Raw genomic sequence first — 26465 nt, 5'->3', positions numbered from 1 at the left:
AACGCATCCTAAAAACGTCCGCCGGGACTCCCGCAGCTCTGAGGTGCCAGTGTTTAGGGAATGAACCCCAGGAGGAGCCGGAGCCCCCAGGAAAGCCCCTCGCCCCAGCATCAGTGACGGAGCTGCTGCAGGGCATGGCTGGAATTTAGCCGTCAGGGGCTACAAACAGGTCTGAACTATGTGCATTTAAAAAAAAAAAAAAAAAAAGAAAAAAAAAAGAAAAAAAGAAGGTAATAACAAATGAAACAAAGAGTCTTAGACTGTATTGTGGTGGGCTCCAATAAAGTGATGCTTCAAATCTCTGAGTAATGACTGCTAGCATGAATATACCATTGTGCCGGAGGGAGAAAAATGCTTTTGATGTGCTACCAAATGGAGACTTTTGTAAACAAGTGGAGCACAACTTAAATGTGTTCATCATTGTCAAAGCTTTTGGGGTTTTTCACGCGCATAAAGGACATCCCAGCGCAGTTTGCAGGAAGCTGCTCATTTCAAATAAAAATATTATGAATAGACAGATAATAAACCACACAAAATGTATAGTTAAAAAAAAAAAAAAAGAGAAAAAAATCAATCCATTTTGTAACTACTTAATTCTCCGAGTGGCCAGGAAAGGCCGCAGATCAATAAAGTGTTTGTGAAAGACTGAAAGGAAACATAAACCCCAATTCTTCTGGCTGTTTGGCGTCTTTGTAAACTTTGAGCCGGGCAGGCCATCCACAAGACCATGGGAATGTAGAGCGAATTGGGTCCTTTGTTAGCGGGGGTGCCATGGCGTTCCATGTATCACAGCCCAGGAATGCAGCCTCCGCTTTGACTGCCGATAGAGAAAATGCATTCGGCCTCCAGCAGAGCTGCCAAAGCTGGCAAGAAAAGATAAGGAAAGTAATAATTGCCCTTGGAGAATATATTCAACTGGAGCTCTTCAGGAGCTGGGATGGATGCTGGCAAGGATGGCTAAATGCAACAAACTTGCATTAAAAAGGGGGGGGAAAAACCAAACCAAACCAAAAGTGGTGGAGGGGGGGGCTCTACTTCATCCCCAGTTTGGATTTTGGGGGCATCCTGCAAACTTTTACCTCCCAGCAGTGACTGGCTGGTGTCCCCAGCAGCAGCGGTGGCGAGCGGCGATCCGCCCCCCCCTGGCCAGCAGCCACGCTGGACATGGGTGAGGGTGGCCGGGGTTCAGGGTAACGCCAGCGTCTCCATGGGGGAGGCACGCCGCCCTAACACCAGAAACGCCGCTTCAGCGCCGCTCGTCTCCCCAAAAAGATTTTTTCATTACTGGGAGAGGGGAGCCGATTATAAATATCACTTCTTTTGCCCCGGCTCCTGTGCAAATAATTGCTATTTAGAAGCCACGTTGAGGTGGCTCCCGCCCCCCCACTCCCCCCCCCAAAAAAAAAAAAAAAAAAAAAAAAAAAAGTCTGGCAGAGTGAAAAATGTACCCTGGCCATTTATTACAAATACACAGCATGACAAAGACTGTCTCTCCTCCCTGCGATGGGGAGACAGAAATGGTTTGGGGGGGGGGGGGGGACCGCCCCAACCCACACCATATAGCTCCATCCCTTAAAGACCCTTTTCCTCCTGCATACATTTGTCCTTGCTACTGGCATTGAGACAATCCTTGGCGACAAAGCACCTCGCTCTCATGAAGGAAAGCAATTCTTTCGCATTGTGCCACCAATAATCAGAAACCCACATCTTCAGCCTCACTGTCTGACTTGAAGAACAAAAGGCAGTTTTCAGTCTTAACCCCAAGATCTGATTTAAAAGGGGAGGGAAGGAGGGGGAAGACCTTGACCATTCATTAACAACAGTCTTTTTTTTTTTTTTTTTTTTTTTTAAAGGGGGAAAAAATTCTTTGCACACAAAGTAGTACTCCAGATATGTATACAGAGCCTGAATTCAACATCTTTCAGCGGCGTAAACCTTTGTGGGGGAAAAAAAAAAATAATAAAAAAATCATGAAAGGGCACTGGAGATTAACACTGTTCCTTCAGGAAAGCTCCAACCCCCCCCAATAGCTTGTTTGAAACAGAAGTACCCCCCCCCCCCATCTAACTGGCATACAACTGGGTCAGAAACAGAGGGCGAAATAATTTAAAGGTAGGTAAATGGCAGAAGAGAGTACGATTCGGTCATTATTTCGTCCACTGCAACTTTAAAATGGTCCTTTGCAGAAGCGAGGAAGTATAAATATGAAGCCTTTTTGCCTCAAAAAACCTACAAACTTTACATCCCAGCTTGGAAAAGCTTTACGCAAGACTTCATATAGACCCACTGGCACATGGGCATGCTTATTTTATAGGCACACGCGCCCAAATTCATATACGCTTGCAGCATTTATTGCTATATTAAATATCTTTAAATTATTTTACTAGGTTCAAAGATCTGTTTTTGCCACGTGGTAAATCATTATCATAACTTAGTATTTAAGCCCCTGATGCAAAATAGCATTGAGCACATGCAGGTGGGGGGGGTTGCTGTTGTTGTAGGGTGGGGTTTTGAGGTTGGGTTTTGGGTTTGGTTTTTTTTTTTACATTTATTGAAACCTTTAATAGGTTTCAGGACATTTGTGATGCACGCCCTGCCCCAAACACCAGATCGATTTAATTTAATTTGCCTCCAGTGACAAATTGAGATGGAAAACAAAATCTGCAACATAACCGGCACCTGTTCAGTTATTAAACTGTCTAAAGAAAGCACAGCTTAAGTTTTCAGCCTCCGTACTCCACTGCAGGAATTAACCCAGAGTGCAAGAACCGAGCAAATACTGCCAATAAACGTAACGAAGCTTAATACCATACTTAAATAATGAGTGGGCAAGAAGCCCCTTGGGGAAGAAGCACTGGGAGAAGAAAGCTTTGCTTCCAACCTGGAATCGCATTTATTTATTTTGTCTCGTTTAATAATCTTAATTATCGTATGCGGTGCCTGCTCGCTCTCGTGCAACAGGGCTGGCTGGCTTCCCCTGAGGTTCATTTTTAGCTGCATACCACCTACAGCAATTAGCTGCTTGTGCTTTTGTCTGCTTTCTGGCATTATGCCCCCCCCTTTCATGGGATTCCTCTTTTCGGCTTGGACTAGATGTTTGCAAGTCTCCTGGCTTTGAGCTATTTCAGCAACAATTGTAGCTGAAATACTTAATATTCTCATGAGAAAGACGGCTGGGAGGAATGGCGGGGGGGTGGGGGGCGTCAGCCTCCCAGAGAATGACTTGGAAACCCAATTTAGTGTCACATTTAACTCCCTATATGGAATACCCAGGCCAAAAAAAAAAAAAAAACCCGCCTTCTGAAAATAATACCCCGCACACATCCAGTTGGCACGGGCAGCGGAGTGAAAAGCCAGTGTACAAACCACGGAAAAACAAAGTCTAAGATTTAAATCTAGCCTGAAATGCCAATTATCAGCAATTTTCCTTCTTTTATCTCACAGCTTAACGAAAGGGAAATCTCTTCTTTCTAATGATTTTTTTTTATTTTTTTTTTTCCTCCCCAGGAGCGGGACGGGAAGAGCACCGCAGCCTTGTCAGTAGCGGCAGATCCGTTCCATGTGCACTTCATCACACATTAACCGGGGTGAAACGACTGCTCCCAAAGGATGCTCACTCACAGATAAATCAAGCTCCTGGAAAAGGAGCACAAATGAAAACATTTAACATTATCTATTGCCTGTGCCCCCAAAACGGGATGCGTTGTCAATTCTGTCGAGCCTTGACCCAAGGCAGAGTTTAACATTTCAGTCTAGATTTCGTGTATCGCATAACACCGTTTACAAACATGGAAGAGAAAGAACGAACAGGAGGAAGAGGATGGCAAAAGCACTCGCCCAGCGTCACGTAGGTCCTACCGACATTTCGAAAGGATGGTGGCTGAGCGCCAAATGAGCTGTTCAAAACCAGATTCAGACACATGCCCCATTCAATTTTTTTTAATGTAAAATACAGGCCTACAGCTTTTCCCAAAGCCCACTGCGACTGGCTGGGAGACTCCCAGACAACTGAGCAAGAAACTGGCTTCAGGAAGGACATCTGTAGGGTGACAACAACCTATAAGGACTAGTATGGAAAAAACAGCTCGTCCGCACACTCGCTCCAGCAAGAAGAGATGCTCCAAGCCTACAGGCACATGGCAGCTCCATCCTCCTAAAGCTTACTGCAACAGAGGTCACTGCCACAACAAAAGTCCCATTTATTTACAAATTAACGTGAACTGCAAAAGAAGCGCTGCACACAGCGGTGTGGAACAAAAAATACCATCACAGATCACCTAAAAAACCTGCCATAGCTCAGCACAGTCACTCACAAAAGCCGTTTGGGTGTGGGACACGCTACCAGTGTATCCTCACATTCAGTTTTAACCCATATTGCCTTACCCATAAAGATATTCCACTCGGCGTCCAAGTCCCCTTGGTTGGCCAAGCAGCCTCTCATGACATTAAAGCAGTAGTTGTAGCAGGGCTTCACCGACACCAGCCCTCGGCAGTATGGGCAGTACATCATTTTCAGCAGCGCTCGCGTACCCTGCGGCGTGGGGTTCACCTGTGAAAGAGGAAAAAAAAAAGGGAAAAGGAGAAAAAAATTAGCCCTTGGTCTTTAAAGCAAAAAACCCCACGTGTTTACCCCGGGGCGGGTGGGAGCAGAGGAGATGCAATGGGGTCAGCCACCGCCTAGACGGTCCGGCCTCCCCGCTTTCAGGGTGCAGGGATGTGGGATGCAGATGAAGGGGTCTGGCTCCCCTCCTTGGGTGTACTGGCCGCTCCAGGAGGCGCAGCCAGCGCCCCCTCTGCACCACAGCACCCCTTGTCTATTGTGGGACCCCTCCCTGGGCTCCAGGGACAGGCACCCCCAGGGACACGCGGCACTTGAGCTCAGGGAAGGCAGCAAAAAGCGACCGAGCCAAAAGGCGTAACGCAAGGCTGCACTATCCAAGCCCCGCTGAAGATGATGCCGGGATTTCTTGGGAAAAAGCGGCTGAGATGGGATGCCTGCCGCTATCCCCACGCCAAACCCGCCGGGAGCATGCCCTCCTCCTCCGTGGCACTGCAGCTCGGCTCTTCCCAGACAATCACCCAGCAGGGCTCTCCGGCAGAGATACCGGCTCCTTTATCTCACATCCAGCTCCCGCAGCACAGCATTTCCATGACACATACCCAGGTTCGTTTATACTCAGCACTCATCACACTAACTAATGCCGGTTCCCCGCACCCGAAGGAGGTGGCAGCGACAGCCGCGTGGCGGAGGACAAGCCGGGAGGACCCTCGAAGCCAACGTGCAACCTCTGGGCGTGCAAGCGGAGCTATCTGCAGCAGGCACGTCACCCCCTGAGCCCTCAACAGGGCTATTTTCCAAAGTGACTCATGGTCATTCATGTTTGATTCACTCTCTGGCCCGGCTTCAAACCGTTCATTGAAACCATTTCCACCCAGCCGGTCTGAGGAGCATTAGCTCCAGCACCACGTACTAGCGCCGACCACGTGGTGGGTCCGTCTAAAGCGCTAAAACGGAGAAGCTCCCTCAAGAGCAAGTTTAAGTGTTAATTAGCCACACATGAAAATGGAAAATTAAGATGTGATCAGAGATACGCTGACAAAATAGAAGCGGTCTCTGGTGTTTTGAGCAATGCGCTTGAGACTTCATGCCAGGCATTTATGGAGAGCACTCTAAATAGGTTGTGATCCAAGAGCGTGCTGAAGGAGGAGACAGGCACGCAGCGCCAAGGAAGAGAGAAGTCATTCAATACATACGGCCGGAGATGTGGATGGTCCGGAGACCAACTTAATGGCAGAGAGGGTGACAGGACCAAATAGAGATGGACATACGCGAGGAAGACCTAGGACCACACATACACTGAGGACCTTACTACCGCAAAGCCCATCCCAAGGACGAGGGCTATGGAGAAACTGAACATGATCTTCTGGTGCAAAAACTAGTTGGCAGCACACGAAACCAGGAGGGAACAGATTTTAACAAAATCAAAACAAAACAAAAAAAATCTCACTACATAATCAGGCTGGTTTTGCTAGTAACATCAGCAGATTGTTAAACCCTCTTTTCTTATGAAAAGAGACGGCGGATAAAGACCCATTGCGTTTCTGACAAACTCCAGCAAGACCACGGTTTGTCTTCAGTAGGCAAGAAAACCAGTCAGAAAGACAGAAGGAGAATTTTCTGCAGTTGGTGCAGCTCAGTGCGGGATTTTGGCTGGCCAGCCATGTTCGCTCAGACATCCCTTTACCCCGCTTTTGTCTGCGAGGAGCCTGTTTGGCTGAGCAAAAGGAGACTCGATACAGAAAGCTGTTTGCGGTGGTGGAGGAATCTGATTCAGGGGCTTCAGAGCATATATACACATACATCTATATATATTTGGGAGGCGCAGCGGGAGCAGGAGCCCCAGCAGAAAGCTCCCTATCGGGGCAGCCTGGCTTTAAAGCAGAGCTAGTTCAAACACTGGGAAGAGCTCAAGCAACAGAAACCAGCTAAATCAGATGATTTATAGTAGGAAAACTGAAAACAGACAAACGTAAAGGTATCATCTGCCGTCCAGATGGTGCAGTCCTTGCATAACAAACGAGTTGCGGGGGGGATAGAAGAGGGAACTAAACAACATCTCACACCCAGAGACAGCGCCCTGAAGGACACCCCAGTTTAGTTTAGTCGTTTCTCTGATAAAAAACTCCTCCCCTGATACTTGGTGGTAGGTGCCGCGACCTCCGCACCTAGTCCTGAGGCTTATCAGCAGATCCTGGCCATCCCAACACTGCCTGGTCCTCAAAGAAGCACCCTACATCCTCCTCAGGAGGAAAATTAGGAAAAGGCTGATGGGACCCAGCCAGGTGCTAGAGCAGTCTGAGGCGGGACAAGGAGCAGGAGACTTCCCCAACCCTATCATGGAAAGATGCAGCCTTAGGAAAGGCTGCTGCAAAAAGAAAAAAAAAAAAAAAAAAAAAAAATCACCCGCACAGCAGTGACCCGCGAGGCACCTTCCCATCTTAGGTTCCCGGCTGCAATCCTGCAGCATTCGCCCTGCTTTGATATTTCATAGGGGTGGTTGATCTTTATGAATCCCAGCAGATGCAGGGGAAACTGAAGCCGCTTTCCCACGTTCCACGGTGGACGACACGGGATGGTCACTCTGATGAGGCTCTTTGAACAAAGACCTGGGATGATTTTAAAAGCAAATGGGGTTTCGCTTCCTTCCCTACGTGGGTTTGCGGCTCTGAGCCCGACACAGAGCCGAGCAAACGGGGTGATGAAAAGACAAACCCCCACCCACAGCGACTGCCAAACCGAGCCCCAACGAGTGATGGACGGAGCCCGCAGGGAAGCTGTTAGTTCGCAATGTAGTCGCAGGTGAAGAGGAAGGCAAAAGGGAAATTCATCAGTCCCGATCTGGTATTTTACGGTGACAGAAAAGCAACAGGAAGGCACAAGCAGAGATCAGCTCCGAGAGAGAGTTTCGGGGAAGATTATGAGCAATTACATCTTGATACAACAGTGCTAAATGCTTAACTGCTGCGGATCGCTGCAACGAGAACCTCAAGCCCTGGCAAGGGGCCCGTAGCCGGTCCAGACCAATTCTGGATCTGTCCGTGGGCTGTGCCATATGTCGCACTGGCAATTCTTCACAAGCTTTTAATGTTCGCTCCACCACGCCAGGTGCAAGCTCTTAAAACACCATTGTATGTAACAGTAAACCCAGATATGCTTTGTTCTGGGGTTGTGTTTATCTTGGAAAGCAACTCAAGTTCATTCAAGCTCTACTCTAGAATGACCCTCTAAACCAAATAATCTCCTTTCTAATAAAGCAGCGTCGCAAAGAAAGCTCTATTTGCTGAAGAGGATTTACCCTAGCAGATTTGAGCCCAGGTAGTAGTGCGCTGCAGTGCACATACCCTGTAAAAACTTATAATAGAAGTAAATGCACTCCAACCCTTTCCTTTTATCTTGTGAAATTTATTTCCTTTCCGTGACGTTCCACGCCACTGCAGCAATCCATCACCCTGCGGTTTCATCATGTAAATTACAATTTGTCCGTGTCTGTACGCTTTGTCAAACCTGAAGATTAAAAGCTGCTAACAGATGCGTTTTGGCACCAATCTTCACATTCGTATCAAACTTGCTCCTTAAAAAACACAGATTTGCACACAATCCACAAAAACGACGAGAAAAGCAAACAATTCTGGGCTTAATTCAAACGTGTCGTATCATATTTGTTGAGATACTCCCCCAACTTCATTTGACCAGTGAAGGTACAACCACGTTCTTGCAAAACGACATGCTCTTGGTAAAGTAAAATCTGTTTTTTTCAGTACCTTGTCATATCCAGCTCACCTAAGGGAAACAGCTTGCCCTACGTCTTTAGCCTTCTCCAACTTGTTGGGAATTGCATCTGGACGCATACGTCTGGTAGAAACTTCACCATGACAGCACACACCTACCAAGTGAAACGCCTCGGTAACAGCCCACCGCAAAGCCAGCAAAAGCTCAAGAAGGAACAATCTGTGCAAGCAGACAAAAGTTCAGAGAAGCAACTGGATTCTTCTTCCTCTCCTTCTCCAGGCAAGGAACAGCTGAGGATGGATGACAGAGCTCCAACCACAGACGGTCCTGCGGGGAGCTCCCACCGGCTGCCAGACAGCCAGAGCCGCATTTTATTCTCTCACTCTACCCTCAAGTTAACATTAAGAATGTTAATAACAACATTTTAAATCCTGTCAGCTTTAATAACTATTTATAATAACACTGATAACTCAGGCTTTCGCATTTTCCAAGCTTGCACAACAGCAGCGTTGCCATGCCAGCAGCACGGCCCCCAGAATACATAAAAATCCAACAATTTGAAAATAAATGCAGTGAAACTACTTTTGATTTATACTGTGTTTTCTTTGGAAAATAACTGAATTTGGGCAATACTGGATAAGGAAGACTGGAGGAGTAACTTCTCCAGTGACACAGAAAGCCAGTTTCATTACTTCAAAAATTAACTCCAAAGCTAACTGAAGGACTGTGGGATGCTCCAGGTGAGCTGCCCCAATTTGGACAATAAGCAAAGCGCCATCGAGTTTTGGGACCAACACAACCTTACTTGCATCATTTTTTCCTTCCCTCAGTGTTGTGCAAGAGCATCATCTTGGCACACGCCAGGCCAGACGCTCTGCTCACTGTGAAGCAGGAGATCACTCCGGGCGGCTCTTGGTTTGCTTCCCCACCCCAAATATTCCAATGAAAGTGTTGTGGAATTAACTACGCATTTAACCAATTCTGCTGGCCCGGTGCTAGCGCATGAATAATTTAGAAAGCATCTGGTTCAGCCACAGATTTGGGCCCCTGAGGTCTTGCACAAGGGAGCGCATTTAGGAGTGATACTTGGGAACCGCAGGGCCCTGTGTCCCGTTGGTGCTCCCCACCCATGGCAATGTCTGCCGCAGCGTTATCTTGCGTGAGGAAGAGTTCAAGACGACATTTACGCTTGATTCCCGACTCGTAGCTTGCTTTCCACCCCTAGCTGGATGTGACACTGCCAGAGAGCAATGGCAGAGCTCCTGAGAATCACACCCCCAGTCACTCAACCCGCTCGGCCTTAACATCAGTGTGTCAAAAGCGGAGCACCGTGTGCTTGTCTCCCCATGCAGAGCAGAGGGCACCTCAGGGTGCCAAGCAGACACCTTTTCCACCGACCACTTACGGAGCAACACCAGGGTCAGCATCTCCCGCTCTCAGCGCCCTCAGGACCAACGTGCCCTTCCAACAAAGCTTGTTACCCAAAGCACCTGCCTCTCCCCGACTCAGAGACACAGTAGATAATTAGGAGCGTTCTGTTTGCTTTAATACGTAAAACAGCAAGAACATTTATCTTGGCAGCTACACCCAAAAAACTTCCTTAACTTATCCTTCACATTGTTTTCAAAATCAGCAGCAGAACCACAGTGTGGAGAGAGGCAAAAAAAGAAAAAGAAAGAAAAAAAACCAAAGCAACTCAGTGGACTGAAACTCTCCTGCATGATGCCATCAGCTCCAAACCCGCAGCCGCGTCCACGTGCGCTCGCAGCACGTTAAATCCGCGACGATTGCCGCTCGAGCATGCTTTGAAGGCTACGCCTAACGCAGACCCTCAGATGGCTGGAGCGGAGGCAGATGCAGCCACATTCTTGGCAGGTCTTCTCAGGGTCATCTTTGATGTGGAGAAGTGCTTGGTATTGTTTTCTGCATTGATGTTCGCCCTTGGCACGTGGAAAGCACCGTCCTTGTGCACGGCAGCCCCTCAGTCTGGCCCCATGGCTTGTAACTCGCTGCCAGGGCAGCAGTGATTCTTTGGAGGTCCTTCTGCAGCGCGAAAAGGGCTCCTCGGCTCTTTGGGCTGATTCTCAGTAGCCCATGAAGCAGCAGCATCTGCCCCCCGTCTCCTCTCAATGCATGCAAGGAACACGTTTCATTTCTGGTGCTTCTCTGGGAGAGTTTGCTCTTGCCTGAAGGCTGCCCAGCTTCGTTGGATATAGGAATCATGGAATGGTTTGGGTTGGAAGGGACATTAAGGACCATCCAGCTCCACCCCCCTGCCCTGGGCAGGGACACCTCCCACCACACCAGGTTGCTCCAAGCCCCGTCCAGCCTGGCCTTGAACACCTCCAGGGATGGGGCAGCCACAGCTTCTCTGGGCAACCTGGGCCAGGGGCTCACCACCCTCACAGCGAAGAATTTCTTCCTCATATCCCATCTAAATCTCCCCCCTTCCAGTTGAAAACCATTCCCCCCCATCCCATGGCTCCCCTCCCTGATCCAGAGTCCATCCCCAGCTTTCCTGGAGCCCCTTTAGGGACTGGAAGGGGCTCTAAGGAACGCAAACTTCTTCCTGAAGAAAAATTAAGGTCCCATTCCCCTTAATCAAACCAAGGGCAAAGACTGAACCTTTGCTCTCTCGAATGGCAATTACAACGTTTAGTGAAATGGGAGCTCAGTGGCCTGATATTTTTGACAATACAGGCCTTAATTCTTTTTCGTTCATTGCTTTATTATTTTCATCACTGCTTCTCCTAAGCTAATGCCTGGCCCACATTCAGCATCCACCCCAAAAAAGGCAGGAGCCACGCTCCAGGGGATGCAGCTGGAGGGAAGGGAGCTCATGCAGGCCAACGGAACGTTGGTTTAGGTAGGTCCAGAGCTTTAACTTGTGCTCCATGAATGCCTCGTTAGGGATGAGGCAGCACAGAGCAAAAGGGGTTAAAAAGCCACCGGGCTCTCGCTCCAGGTTTGGGACAGCCGTGGGAAGGCAATCACCTGTCCCCTCTGCAATTCCCCTCCATCTGTTTGAAGAAAGTTCCCTCCTTGGCTGCTATCTTCACACTTGATTAGGGAAGAAACGCCGACACCACGCTCCTCCTGGCACCGCAAACATCTCCAGCACCTTCCTCTCCACTGCTTGTGTCTCTTGAGGACCGGCAGATGAGAAGGTAGGCATATTCCTCATATGAAGCTGTGCATTGTTTCACACGGCTCCCACCTGTACTTCCAAATTAAACACCACTTCTTGCATACAACTCTGAAGCTGCTGCCTTTCCCAGGGTTCCCAAGGACAGGCTGGAAGCCCCTTTCCAGCAGCCCAGCTGCTTTGGTGGCAACTGCACCATGTGTGGCTTTCAGCATGCAAATCCTTGTTGGGGAGGTGATTTGGGAGCTTCCAGAGCTCCCAGCAGTTCCTCAAACAATCGGACACACAGGCAAGAGGGAAAAGGGGTAAAAGAACCCCAAAACAAAAGTTCATCGCATAAGTCTCCTGGGGGGGCTGCAGAAAACCCTCACCACCGCCAGAACTGCAGGAGGTCCCATCCGCACACACCCACCTGCAGCTCTGGGGAGAGACGGCAACACGAATGTGGGGATTTGGTGTCGTGTGGCTGCACGCTTTGTCCTTCACGCCCCTCCGCTGATGACCTCCAGCCAGACCTCCTCTCCCAGTCCTTGGGTCAAGCAGGCTCCCTACGACTCTACAAACTGCTGTCAGGGGGCTCACTCCTCAACTTCACCACCACCACCTTCTCCCCCCACAATGGGCACCTCCATGCCATACCTGGAGTTGACCTGCACCCAACACTTTGCCCTCAAAGGTGTCACGGCCCTTAACTGGGCTGAGGGTTTAATCGCATGTAACTCATTAAGGGAACATCTCTGCAGCTTGAGAACTGCCCAGTTGGAGGTTCTCATCCTTTTTCGGTCACTTTAGGCTCTGGGTTGTATTTGCTCCTTTTTACCACCCCTGGCTGGGGCAGGAAATGTCACTGCTGGCTGCAATTTAACTCGGCTGATTTTAGTGCTTGATGAGCGATTAGGGGATAGGCAGGTTTCCGTCTCCCGAAGGCAAGGGCAGGGAGGTCAGAGAAAGCGCCCGGCGTCTGCCGGTGGCAGAGGGAAGCGCTCGAGGCCCCCAGCCCCTCGCTGCCCACCTCAGACACAGGACATGTCTCCAGAGGGCAGAAACGGCGCCCTGGGTTTTCTTCTCGGATCTGCTGTTCAGGACCAACCTGGAGAATTCTGTACTTTTTTGGGTCCAAAGGAGGGAATTTGAGGGATGAAGACCTGAGCATCAAAATTGTGGTTTTTAGACACAGCTGGAAAAAAGTCAGTGCTTTCTCTGCTTTGTGTGCTTGGGCTGCAGCACACGGCTTCCGATCCATCCCATTGCCGAATTAAAGTAATTTCCTAGCATTCTGGCTCAGAAATCAAGCATCCTTGCAGCTCTTCAGTATTCTCTCTTCTTTCTCCCCTTTACTCCCAAACTCAGGCAAGAACAATACCTTTCTAAACGCATCTCCCGAGTGAAGACGTAAAAATATACAGGGTCATTAAAAAGCCACCAAGGTTGTTCTACTGTAAAGTGCTCTTTGCTCTCCTGATAGCACCCCGGGAAAGCAAAAAGCAGCTGGGTCTTGCACTAGTTTTTATTTCTCCTCCTGAGGATTTTCAATTCAATGTTTTTAACTCGCTTGTTACAAAACGCGTTAAAAGTAAAACTAATTTGCATTACTTTGGACATTTTCTTCATAAAGAAGAATAGAAGATTTATCCCTCAAGTTAATCCCTGGTATAAGCAGTCATCCCACTACAACTCCCGAGTAAAAATAATAAGGAACCAAAGTCAATAGAGTCATTATATAGAGCTCAGCAAAGCCTGGCTAATCTATATGTAATGTACCAACCGCGCAAACACAACCGCAAAGCAGCAGGCATAAAACCATCAGCTTCTAAACTCGTGTATAGAATTTCGCGTTGTGTCTTGCAGAAACGTGACGTTAGATTTCTACTGCATGAGATTAAAACACTATAGAAAAGGCTATTATTCCTTCCGCTGCTGCCACTGAAGCTGCGGTACTCAAGCAGCAGGGACGTTTGCTGCCATTTCGAGAAGTGAAGCTGTTGCAGGATTTCCAGCGCAACTGGTGAAACTGAAGTGGAAAGTGCGGTGACTGTGATCGTCCACGGCGTGTGAGCTATTTTTGCAGCTGAGTGGGTCTCTCTGGGTAACCTTCCACACTTGAGCAATTAATTCTAGAGCTGAAGGCAACTCTACACTCGAGGATCTTCAAAAGGGAAAGAGAAATCACGACACCACCTCAGGTTCATGACTCTGATTCGTAACAGATGCGGGGACCGTAGCCCTCGTGGTCCCGTGTCAAGTCTGGAGACGTTTTGATGAATTCTGAGCAGATGGAGCATAAACACGATCCCTCACCCGTGCACATTTACTGCCTATCGAGAGATTGCACATTCCTGATAACTGTACTGGGTCTTAGCGGACGGACCTCCCACCCGAATACTTCACCCACACCCTCCAACAGTGAAAACCCTTTTTCCTTTTCTTTCTGACCACAATATCTACCACAACGCTAACGCAGCCAGAAACAAGAGTCACCAAATTTGAAACCCCAACCAAGAGGTCGGCAGGCTTGGCCAGCGACCCGACATGGAGTGACAACGCTTGGCTTCACCCAGCACCGACCCTCCCTCCTCCATCTCCTTCCCACCACAGGATGGCGTCCCCAGGGCTGGAGGATGTTCTGCTCTCCTAAGAGGTACCCCACGTGTCACCCAGGGAGCTCCACAACACCCATCCTCAACCAGCGGTGCCCAGACATGTCCCTTGCCAGAGTTATCACTATTAAACGGGGACTCAGAGTGCCCACGGACGCAAACCTGCCACCGCTGACTTACACCACGTTCCTGGAGCCTGCATATATTAGTATGGCAGCTCTTCCCTTGCTAATATTCTCTGCCCTATCGCACACAGGCAGGCTTACCGCAGGCTGGTTTTTTTTTGTTTCTCTTCAAGAAAAATTAACGTGGAAGCAGTTTTTCTTTCTTTCCAGAGAGACAGTATTTTAATATTATCCCTGTAAGTCAACGCAATTTGAGTGATTATCTCACTTAACGATGCTGCTTGTGCTGCCTCCAAAATTGCATTCAGCTCCTAAGAGCACCTGAACAGCTATTCTTTTCCGCTTTACTACAACTTTTTTTCCTCCCCCCCAACTCTTTCCTGGCACTTACGGTAATTCTAAAACTACTGCCTGCCCTTTTATTACTCTGTAACCAGGTAGGGAGAAAGTAAACCTCTCTCTGCCCCATCAAATGATTATACTAACTCTTCTACAGCCCACAGGAAACGAGCCGAGTTTGTTAAAAGGAAATCACTAATATTTGTTATCTTACACCATCACTTTAAGGGATTATCGAATACACCCGTTCCTTATACCATACAACTCAGGCTTTAAAATTAAAGACAAATTTCACATCAAAAGAAAAAAAAAAAGTCACCCCAGTTAAACCACTCCAAAGCAGTTTATAAGAAGAGGGAGGTAAATACTTGAGTGACCAACACATGACACGTGTTTGACCCCCGCAAAAAGTGACTTTACTATAAAAGTCTGAGGTCTAACTCCTGCTGTGTGTGTGGCACCAAGTACAACCGGCTCCTTCCCTGCGCATATGGCTCTGGGTTGCTGTTATCATAGAAGTGCTGTTTGCTCAACAGCCTCTCCCCGCGCCTGGGAGTAAGGAACAAATCATCAGCTGCTCCATAATAGATGCCCACAACATCCATGACTCACTGTAATTGGAAGGCAGTATCAAGAAGATACAGCCATTACACAAGCAAACATGGTTAATTCCACTGCAGAAGGTGTTTAATTTCCTGCCTGTTGCTGTTCCCTAGACAGGTGGGACAGCATCAGTCCGGGGAACATCCAAGCTGCAGCACTGGATGGTGGTGTCCCCACAACGTGACTCTACCATGCAACGGCACAGCCTACATAGTTGGAGTTTGGTCCCACCTGCACCCAACTGCCACCAACGCCTTTAGGTACCTAGTGAGGACAACAGGGAAAGACGCTACCCATCACGAGTCCATGGGACATAGGAATAATCACAAGATGGAGCTCACCGCAGACACTTTGCTCACGACGTCCCTCGCGACTGCAAGGCCCTGCGCAAAGGTGCGGGCGGCCACAAACGCTCGCGTCACTTGTAGCTTGAGCTTCCGCGGCACATCCCCAAAGGGCTTCAGCTGCTCGGTGTACTTGCTGACGCACTCAAGGTACTCATCTGTGAAGTGGTACTGGGGGTTGACCAGCCGGAACATGCGCTCCAGCAAGCGCGCCCAGAACTCATTGAGCATCTCCTCCAGGTTGACGTTGCCACCCACGTAGTACCGCTTCAGCTCCACGAAGAGGTCCTTGAACAGCTCCGAGTTCTGCATGTACAAACGGCCGTACGTCCGCACAAACATGTCGTTCAGTGACTTCTCCGCGTTTTCGAGAAGTTCTTTGAAGAACTCTAGAAAAAAGGTAGAGAAGACACGGTAAACATGGCCATTGGGTTGCGTGTTCGCACACTGCTATAACCACTACCATTGCTTAACTGGGAAATTCAGCATAATGAGACCATCACCCAAATGAAATGGAAAGTTAAGACTCCCTAAAAATTTTCAAACTATTGATATATCTCCAAATTCTTGATTACTCTTCATAAACCAACCCCCCTCAACCTCTTTCCAGATTCAAAGACTTGCATGAGTGAAATCTCTTTTGATGCACACCTGAACACTGTGACAAAAGTCAGCAAAATGAAGAAGAAAAAAAAGCCAATTTCTTGTGTTACCATTCAGCCGTCTTAAAAGAAGTAATTTCAAAGCACAAAACTATCAGAAAGAAAAAAAATTGTTTGGTTTTTTTTTTTTGCTAAACAGATGTTTTGCACAAATAGGTTCTTTCAGTTCTTGTCAATTTATTTTCCGAAACGATGATAAACAAGCCTCAAAAATTAAGAAATTTTAATACATTTTAAAAGCGAACCCAAAAATCTACCTGCAGGTTCATTCTCCCATCTTGCAAGGTGGTCAGCTCTCAGGACAGGGCCTGTCTCTAATTACCTAATCGGTCCTGATTGCAAACGGGGCTTCAGATGTTCGTGGCAGTACCAAAAAACCCCACAATTAAGCCAAAATTTGCTGAAAATCCAAGGGCTAAACACTTGGCACAAGAAGGACAAAGAGATTTTTCAGATGACAAAGGACCCTTGGGTTTCATGGCTTTCGAAAAGCAGATCCCCGCTGGGGTTCACCCTCCCAGCACACCAGGCAGCCCGGTGCCAGGGAAAGGCCGCTGCCGAAGCGCTGTCACCGCATCTTGGCAGTGCCACGTATGTCTCCGACGCTAATGAAGAGCTGACCTGACAACGCCTGGCACGTCAGATGCATCTGCCAGGTCGGTTTAAAGAACATCCCCGGCCAAGACAGTGCCACCCAAGCCTTGGCACGTCTGTCCAAGCAAAGACACCCTGCTGCACCGCCTTTGCCTTGGAGATTTGGTGTAGATGAGCTAAAATAAAATAAACAATATGGGAGGGGTCCTTTAAGTCAGCTGCATTTGGGCCACTTGGAACATAACTCCATGCTACGTTACCTTGTGAAGGAGGTAAGGAGAGCAAGGGTAGGTGCCACCAGGACAAGCCACCATGGGGACGCTGGCACCCTGGGACGCGGGGGCAGCCTCTCCACCACCGTGCATCGCATGGGCCAGGAACCGTATTATTTTATGCATGCCACCAGCAATTGCGGATTCTGACCTCTGCCTTTCTGTGACTCATATCCAATAAATATTTTTTAATAAAACATGCCTCTGTGGTTTTTTTTAATCCTTAAAGGAGTAACGTTTAGAGCCAGAAGTTGTTAGAAGGGGGGAGGGGATGAGAATATTTTGGCCCGGTGTGAATTTAAACCTTGTTAAAACGTATTACAAGTATGCTGAAGTTCAGATTTTCGTCTTCAAAGTGCTCCAGTACAAACAAAGCCTAACACAGAAAACATTTTCTGGAAAAACTGAAACATTCCTCGAGTTCCTGACGAACAAAGTCATGGGGCTCGGGGCCTGACATGGCTGTATATAATGCAGCCTCTTAGGAGCACATGAGAAATGATCCAGGGAAGAAGAGATTGATTTCAAACACCCGACACGTCCTCTGTCCAATATCAGCAGGAACCTCCACTTTTGTTCCCATGACTGGCATTTCCTCTCCAGGAAGATTTTTTTTCTGTTGAGTTTATACTATAGAGATTAGCTTGGTGTATATTAATTTCTAATTCACTTCATCATTTTGAAGGGTCACTTCCTTCCTTTGCTCAGACCTTTTAGCATCACCAAATAAGTTGTGCACTTAAATACTTTTGTGCCAGGCACAAGAGCTGGCAGACGCATCAGCAAACTCTTCAAAAAGAATTCGATTTTGAAATGATATTGATGGGAAATCTACTAAACACTTCCAACCACCAGTCTAAAGGAACCCGAAGCAATGCTTTAAGCCAGGAAAGTTATCTCAAGTAATACATCCATACTAGCGTAACCAATTCATTCTCCTGCCCAGACTCATTTTATTGGTTACACTCCAAAGTGGAAGTTGAATAAACCGTATCCAGGCTTTAGAGCACTTCATCTCTTAGCATTTTTTTCATGTGGGCTAGAACCAGGTATGTTCATTAATTATCCTGGGGAAAGAAAAAGGCAACCTAATTAGCAGCAAATACCTGTGCACCTGCAGTCTTCCAGCCAGCAGCTTTTCCTTGCCCAAAAGGAAGGTAAACAAAGGAAACAAGAACTTCCCACCAAAACCACTTCCAAAACCCCAGCACAGCACTGCTGCATGAGGCACCACACAGGTGCAAAGCCATTGTCCCTGCTCAGGCACCAGCCGGTGTCTTCTCAGCCAGCAAACACCCCTTCTCAAGTGCCCCTTTCCAAACAAGAAGGGAGGCCAGAGCCAGCACCTCCCCTCCTGCCCCACGTCCCACACAGCCTCCCCACCAGCACTCCCCTGCATCCCTGAACCACGCCGATGGGATGTCCCGGTGACCGGTGCCGGTGGCTTGGCCCATGGGTGGCCTCCCTGGCACCTGGAAGCTCCTGGAGGTGGGGGTGAGGTGGGGAGGAGGGACACTGAGGGGGGGCCAACAAGCAGTGATGGAGCCAGCAGGGGGACCTGCACGGCAACATCTTCCTCTATGCGATGCCCGGCACTCCTAACTCGGTCAGCAGCAGGCATGAAGTGAGATACAGAGCTCGGTTTTACTCCAGGTGTCGGCATACCGCACACCTGCATCCTCAGTTTCTGTCTCCCCATCGAGAAACCAGCCCGGGCACAGGAAGGAACGTTAAGCTTTTTCTGCACAAACAACAGGCATAGTCGTTTGCAACGAAGAGAAGAAAGCCCAAAAGTCCTTTTTATGACTTAAATGCTAATCTGACTAGTAACTCCCTACATCTAATTAGATATTAATTCTCCCCTTCACAGAAACAAGCTGATTAGCAAACACCAACGTAACCCAGCATTAACCTTGCCACCAACACGAAGAAAAATGGCAGGTTCCTCTCTTACGTCTTGACTGTTTGCTGGGTAAAATAAATGACCACCTTTCATTTGTATTCGAAGTTGACTTGTTCTCAAACAAAGCAAACACACAAAGGCCTCGGCTGCTTATTTTACAGCACTGTAAAAAGCACGTTTTACAGCTGTGGTGCAAGCAATCTGTACTCATTAAATTATCACTCTGACAGCCTTCCCGTGAAAAGCTGTCAAACGCAAACATTTTTCACAGCCGACAAATCATACTTCGCCAGTGCTCTCCGAGACGCCGCTATCCGGAGGGATGGCAGGCTCTCTTTTCCCTCCCGGTTATCTTGTTTAAACTCCCAGGACAAGGGCTGGCCCCTCTGTCGACAAACAGGCGCAAGCAACACACACAGCGCCGGGAAGGGCTTCACAAACTGACCCGTGGGAGCTGCACATGGCTTGTGAAGGTCTCCCTGGTTCTCCCAGCTGAGAGCAGAAGAACGTGGAGAGATGTCTGGGCTACACGGAAAGGACGGACAAGGCGCTGGGCTAACTTGGCTCAACCGGCTCTGGTCCAAGAAATGGGAGCAAGTCCACATTTTACTGCTTCAACCCATCTCGGCTACATCCTGCTGATGCAAAGCCATCTTCTCGCTTGGGGTGATGCGCAGGAGGGACACGAGCGGGGGTGAAGGTACCAGCGCTGCCATCCATAGAGCGCAGCCCAGCAGGACCAGAGCCACAAAACCTTTCCCAACCCTAAGAAGAAAGTTTAAAATTTGCCCGGATTGCCAAATAAATTCTGTGGATGCTCCCAACTTTGATGCTCAAAGGAAGATGACATTTCCAATGCAATTAACTTAGAGATAGAAAATGCAGTAATCTGCAGCCAGGCAACCTACAGCTCTGGGCTCTGTTTATTCTTTTAACACGTTTGAATTTCAGTGAAGAATTTCAACGCCCAACATTCAGGGAAAGCCTAGAGACGTCTTGAAACAGTTAAAAAAGACTGGATGTGACATATCTGGTATTTCTGCAATAAGAGTCCTGGAAACAACAACAAAAACAAAGAAAACTCCGCTTTTGAACAAACCCTTCCATAAAACAGCACAGTGGGAAACATAACCATAGTTACCTGGCAATATCCTTTTTTTTCAGGTAATGAGATGTATTACCTGTTTGTAGCTTGAGGGCAGACCGGCCCTGCCAGGAACCCAGCACAGGAGGGCACCGCACCTCCCTGAGGAGCTTCCACATGACATCAGTTCCCACTGCCAGAGTAATGCACAACTTTTCCTTTCTCTCAATTGCGGATGCACGAGGTACTTGAAGAAATACAAACCACCCCACCCACCGCGAGGCGCAGGGCAAATCTCACCTCCAGGCCATATATCCCCTTCCTTGGATTTTTGTGCCCCGGATTATTTTTGATCTTGGATTCCTAAGTCTCACCTGAAAATATCCTTTCCTCAAGTAAAAAGAGATGCAACATTTTCCTATTCCTCGTGCAAACATTTTCAGACATATTACGAGTGGGGTTTTCATATGAGGGGGCTTTGGATGAGGAGAGCCTGCTGCTGTGGGGCACGGTGCTACCTATATCAAAGGCAGCTCCTAGAAATTAGATAAACACGTCAAAGGGGCACATTGCTCTTCACCCACAGGCAGGTTTGGCATTTCCCTAAAATGCTGGTGACAAAAGAAGCGGCAGAACTGCCTGGCCTGAGATGCCTCCTACCACTGCTGGCACCAGTGTCCTCTGCCCCTCCAGCCACGGCCTAGGAAGGGAGACGTCAGCGCTGAACCCATAGCCGACCACTGTTGAGTGCTCAGTTTTGCCTTTAATTTCCTGATCTTCAGGAACGAAACGCATTTATTTCAGAGAACAATGAAGTACAGCTCAACGGCACCCCACTTGCTCCTCTTCCAGCATCTGCAAAGACTCAAACCATGAGCAACCCAGGGCTCAGCACCAAGAATCCACAGCTTTTTTTAGAGCAGAGAAAACCTTAACTGCGGTGCAAAAAAAGGCAGAGGGTCTTATCCAAGAGCTCCGCAAGGCTGTTGAGCCAATGTGCTCTCCAGCTGCCCATCCGTTGGCCATGTCCAGGTGTGCTGGTGTCCTTCCAAAAGCAGAGCAGGGCTACCATGCGCCCTTCTGCTCCCAAAGGCCACCAGACATGCTACATTTTCCCATGCACCAGGTTTGCTTCGTTCAGAGCTGCGTTTTCAACTGGCCTTATTCTCCTTGAGGTTTCCAAATTAACAATGCAAACAGACACCAGGTAGACACGTAATTACTCAACACACCTTAAAAAATAAATAAAACCAGGCTCAAGCTTGCAGAGGAAACATGCTGAATTTTTATGGGCACAATTAATTAGTTTCAGATAATTTGCCACCCAGCTTTTCGGGTATACTCTTAATATGTTGTCCAGATTATGATTAATTAAGGACCGTCTGTCTTACCGAAACCTTTAATTTGCTTGTCTGTGTAGACAATTATGCTTTCTAGTGTGTCAGGAGAAGACTGCCACAAAGAGATTAATTACATTTTCTCAGAAAATGGTTTACTCATAAAACGCCCGCAACAGCGAGATGGATTCCCAGACGGACGCTTTTGCCCGAGCCGTGGCCCCGAAGGCTCCGGTGCCGGCACCGTCCCAGCGCCTTCGCCGAGGTGCATCTGTGGATGCAAACTCCACCCTGCAGCTGCTCCTACCATGCGAAGCAAAATTCAATCCAGACAGATAAAAGGAATTTGGAGGAAAAAAAAATAAAAATAAGAAGAGACGAATGTCTCACAGCTCTTTTCACCTCGAAGGCGCAGCCATCCGTAGCCATGCCACCTACTCCAAAGGAAAGAGACTTTTTTTTTTTTTAAATGTGCCTCATTATTTTTAATATACCTTCACTTCCTTTATTGCATATACCGTATTTGTAATTTCCACCAGGGAAAAACAAACCATAGCTTAACAACCTTTTTCCAGAAGTGTTGAGAAACCGATGAATACATAGTGTTAACACGTTTATGGAATATGAACTCAGGAAGGGCAGGGCAAATCCACAAGCTGTTCCTCTGTCCTGTTTGCAAACATGTGTTAGCACTTACTGACATGGGAAGAACTCTTCTGCAGAGTTTGAAGTAGTACAGGCTTAAATCATGCCAGTGTCACAGCAACAGCCCTGACATGTGAACCTTGGAGAGCTGAGAGGGACAACATCATCTCCCCAAACTTTGCTTTATTTGTGAAAGGTTTCAAGCCAGTGACAGCAACTGGGCTCCAGCCTCAGAGGAGACAAAACAACCACCAAACCCCAGGATTTCTGTAACTTCTTGTTTCTCGAGGGCCTGAGAACATAATCTTCATCTGCCCCCCAGGGCTGGTAGGAGCCCAGAAGAGCAGGGAAGGACACACCACCATCACACTGAGACCAAGCTCCTTAAAGGAATAAGAAGCAACAAAGGAAGCGGGGGGGAAAAAACAGTATGGAGATCACCGTCTGCAATTCAATTCATCACATCGCATCCCGCTGCACGTAACATGAATTAGGAAAGCAGCGACAGCCGAAATGCCCTTGGACCCTCTTGGTCCATCCTGCTCCGCCACATCCCACACAGCAGGACGAGCCCAGCCTTTGCAGCCTCCTCCTTCCATTTCCAGGGCCCATCACCGCTCACACGTCCCATACTGGGTCAGCTATAGTGGGTCTCTCCCGCTGCTCCCACGCTGCTTCCTCCCCAGGCAGCAGATCCCTCATCCCCAGCTCTTCCATCCTCCTCCTCCTCGTGGCCACGACTCAATGGCAGTCTTCCCCAACACACCTCCCTCGCTGCTGCTTCTTCTCTTCCCTCCGTTTGCTCGTGCTTCCCTCCACTCTCCTCCCATGGCTAACGTTCACCGCCCCCGCTCCTCAAGCTCATCTATTATTTCTCAGCTGCTTTAGCCTGCTGACCCAGGTCCATCCGGTACCAGCGCACCAACTGCCCACCCCAAACAGCAAACATCACCCACAAAATCTGAAAGCCAGCTCCTTCAGGTTGCCTGCTGCATACCCTCCCATTCCGAGGAGCTTTCTGGGACGCTCGCGAAGGTATTTCACACATACGTATTTTTCCAAGCCTGCCTTCCTACGACTGCTGTTGCAGAGCTTGAGGAGGACCCGTGATGCTGAAGGACAGGGATGGCTTTCTTGTTCCCGTTACCTCAGTTCCCCTCATCTCATTACGTTTGCCTCGAGATCTATTCCTGCTAGGGCCGCCTCTCTTCTTTGTCCATCCAGCATGCCAACGGCTGGACGCTAAGACCTGACAGTACATTTAACGCTAACAGAATAACTCCAGCTCTGCACCGGTGGAATATCACACCCCTAAGCCCACCACAAGACCCCAAAATGCCATCAGCTCCACCAGCATCCACAGCAGCAGCTCCCAGGACTCCACGAGCAACCCAAGGCCGCACATAGGAAGGAGGAAGAGAGAGTTAATTTTAAACAGACAAACAATAGCTCATTGACTGGCTGACAGCAATTAGTAACCAGAGAGCACCGGGCACATTTCCTGTAGCCAAGTATAAAGTGTGCTGCCCGTATCTGCGCTTTTAGGAAAAAAAAAAATAATAAAAAAATCAAAAGCGTAAGAGCAGTTTACCTGTAATCTTGACAGCAGAACTGCTTGGACCCAAGACACCAGAGGACTCTTTGATCCCTCCGAGCCTGTAGAGAAGGCGGCTTTCCCCATTGCTGAAGTCTTTGCACAGTTACAAAAGCTCATCTTCTTCCCCCATTTCCCCAACACACACGTGGGGCAGGAGCCTCCCCCACTTTGAGATCTCCTTCTGAGACAACTTGACCCCAGGATCTTTCTGAGCCTCCCAAAACAGAGGTCTGGTCCCGCTACCTTCAGACGAGCGTCACCCTTGCCAACAAACAAGCCTAAAAATCACAGTGGCTTTTGTACCTCCTTAAAAATCTCCAGATGGAGAGGAGCCAGTTAAAAGAAAACAAAGAATAAACAAGCTTCCACAGCACAGACAGCAGACAATTTGTTTCAGTACTGCTGCAGCGAGGGGGAAAGCGCAAACAAAAGCCCACAAGTGGGCTTTTCTAAAGGAAGTGTGTTGGTGGTTGCTCCCTCCTGCTTCTCCTCAATCACTCCATCCCTACCCCGGGGAAGCACAGGTCCGAAAGCAAGGCCTGGCTCTCAGCAGAAGGCAACTGCTGCTTCTGCAAAATGCGAGGGGCCTTCTCACCGTTTTCTGCCCTGGTTGGTTCGAGGTTTGGTGCTGTCCCTTTCTGGAGAGGGAAGAATGAGCCTGTGCCTTCATCTCGACACGAGTGGGAGCAGATAGGCAAAACCACTGTATTGTTTCCATGTTAACGATGCCGTCATCATCAGTGCGCTCACCAGAGGATGGGTTGTAATGGTAGAGCTCTCTCCACCACACAGATCTATTCAGAAGCACAAACAGCTCCAGCACAGCAACCAGCAAAGGGCCCCCACCACTCTCAGCCCTCCTGCTGTGCCACAACACCCGCAGTGACCAACATCCCAGCAGCCAGGGCTAACCCTGTGGTCCTGGGGGCTACAGGCACGGGGGACCCTGGCACAGGAGCAGGATGAGGCCCTGGGTCTCTGCTCTTGCAGGTAGTTTCCGATAAAAGAGTTAAGAGGAGATGAAGGTCCCCAAAGGGCAGTTATTTCGGTAAGGCGGAGCGCCCCGATGGCCTGCCAAATTCTAACTATAGGAGCGGTGGGCTGGGCACCTGCGGGCTCGTCTTTCACCCTTTGCCTCTGCAATGCCCGGAGCAGCGGAGATGAAACCACCAAAAGCTTCCCCTCATTCATCCTGTCTCGATCCCAGCTATTAATACTTCCCAGCCACATGTCCACACCTAAATCCTACCTGGAGACAGCAGCTGGAAACTAAGGGTTATCTGGCACAATGAAATCTAAATTAAGAAATAAGATTACAAGTGGGCTTTTCCAACAGTTTTAGCAGAGTTCGGAAGGTATTTGGCCAATGCTCCATCTGACTAGTTACTCGGACTCAGCCACAAATCCGTTACCAGAAGTAAATCGGTATTTGTGCACCCAGGAGTAACACAAAGCTCATGCTGGATGATCAAGGGCACCCTGGTATGACTGAAGGATGCGTGGGATGATCACGATTTACAGCTGTGGCTGCTCTGCCCGACACAAACCCGGAGCCCAGGCACAGGTGTCCCTCCCCGGCCGCTCTGCCCGGTCTCCGCACAGGGAAGGTGGGGGCACACCACGGTCTCGGGGATGCTGCTGGGGCTTGGTTTCTTTCCGCTCATTGTCCCAAAGGGGTTTTGTTTTACACTGTTGTATTTGTTTTATCTTAAATGCTAATGGAAAAGTCTGGGGGAGCAGACTGGAAATGGGGCTCTCAGCATTTAATAGATAGAGGCAGACACTGGCTCAAGCCGTACCATTTAGTACAAATCCTTGCCACTTGGAAACTTGGAATGCCAAACGTACTGTCAACCCGGCTGGGGACAGACCACCTCCTGTTCATACATGGCATTCCTGTATGACAAGGCTTGCAGAAGTGTGCTTGCCTCCTCAAAATCCAGAGTGAGCAGAAGAAAGGGACAAGACTTGGTTTAAGCACAACAGCAAAAGCATTTGTGAAACGCAGGGCCAGGAGAAGCAGGCGCCTGCCAGAGGCTCAGCCCTCCCCACTCACTCTGCAACCCCCCTGTAAAACATCATTTCTCCCCCCCGAAAAGGCCTGGCACAGCAGTTATGTCCTCCAAGAGATTCAGGAGGTGCCTTCAATAAGAAAAAAAACCTAAGAACATCTTATCTAGGAAGCAACAGAATAGCGGAAACGCTGCAGAAGAGTTATGCGCTATGTCCTGTCCCCACTCCAGATCCACAGAACAGCTGAGCCATTTCCCCAGAGCACTGCTTGGCTAGCACAGACCCCGGCGTGGAAAACTTCAGCCTCGAAGGGCAAAAGAGGTGAAAGTTTCAGTTTAATAAATGGGACGGAGCGTTTACGCAGTCTTAATGTCACCATTAATCCTATTAATGTTATTAATCCCTGGGAGAGGGAAGGGGAGGGCACTAAGTGGTGAAGATGAGACAAGGCAAAGGAGATTTAAAAATAAGAAAAAAAAAAAAGGGGGTGGGGGGGAGCGTGTGGAATGGCGACACACGTTTAAAGCCCTGACTGTTATAGCTGCTTCTGTGGCGTGAGATGTCACGGCAGTCACACAGCTTGGTGGCTTTCCCAGGGCTGCCACTGTCACGGAGAGAGACGCTTACACGGCCAGAGATCTCACCCACAAATTTCTCAATGAAGCCCATAAATATATCTGAGATCACGTATGCCAGAAAAACCAACACATCCTCACCTTGAAAACACCTAGCAACAGGGAATGTCACAAGTCCCAAAGGATTTTTTATTTTATTAAAAGAGCACTTCCCTTACTGCTGGAGATATATACCTTACTGCTACACTGGGATTGGGATAGTGGGTTAAATTACACCAGGAGAGACCCTCTGGAGCATACGGAATCACAGAATTTCAGAGCTGGAAGGGACCTCTAGAGA

General features: G+C 48.6%; 1 protein-coding gene across 1 annotated transcript in view; it reads right to left on the bottom strand.

Annotated features, from left to right (window-relative positions):
* The window catches only part of GPC4 (glypican 4), a 71336-nt gene that overhangs the window by 8410 nt on the left and 36461 nt on the right, over nucleotides 1-26465 (bottom strand). Inside the window, exons 3-4 of the mRNA XM_063346661.1 lie at nucleotides 15441-15832; nucleotides 4384-4549 (exon numbers count right to left, since the gene is read on the bottom strand). Of these exons, the coding sequence (XP_063202731.1) occupies nucleotides 4384-4549; nucleotides 15441-15832 (558 nt within the window). The remainder of the gene's footprint in view (nucleotides 1-4383; nucleotides 4550-15440; nucleotides 15833-26465) is intronic.

Source organism: Chroicocephalus ridibundus, chromosome 9 (assembly GCF_963924245.1).
Source record: "Chroicocephalus ridibundus chromosome 9, bChrRid1.1, whole genome shotgun sequence".
NCBI classification, from domain to species: domain Eukaryota; kingdom Metazoa; phylum Chordata; class Aves; order Charadriiformes; family Laridae; genus Chroicocephalus; species Chroicocephalus ridibundus.
The sequence above is the reverse complement of the archived record's forward strand: the minus strand, read 5'-3'. Positions and strand labels throughout refer to the sequence as shown.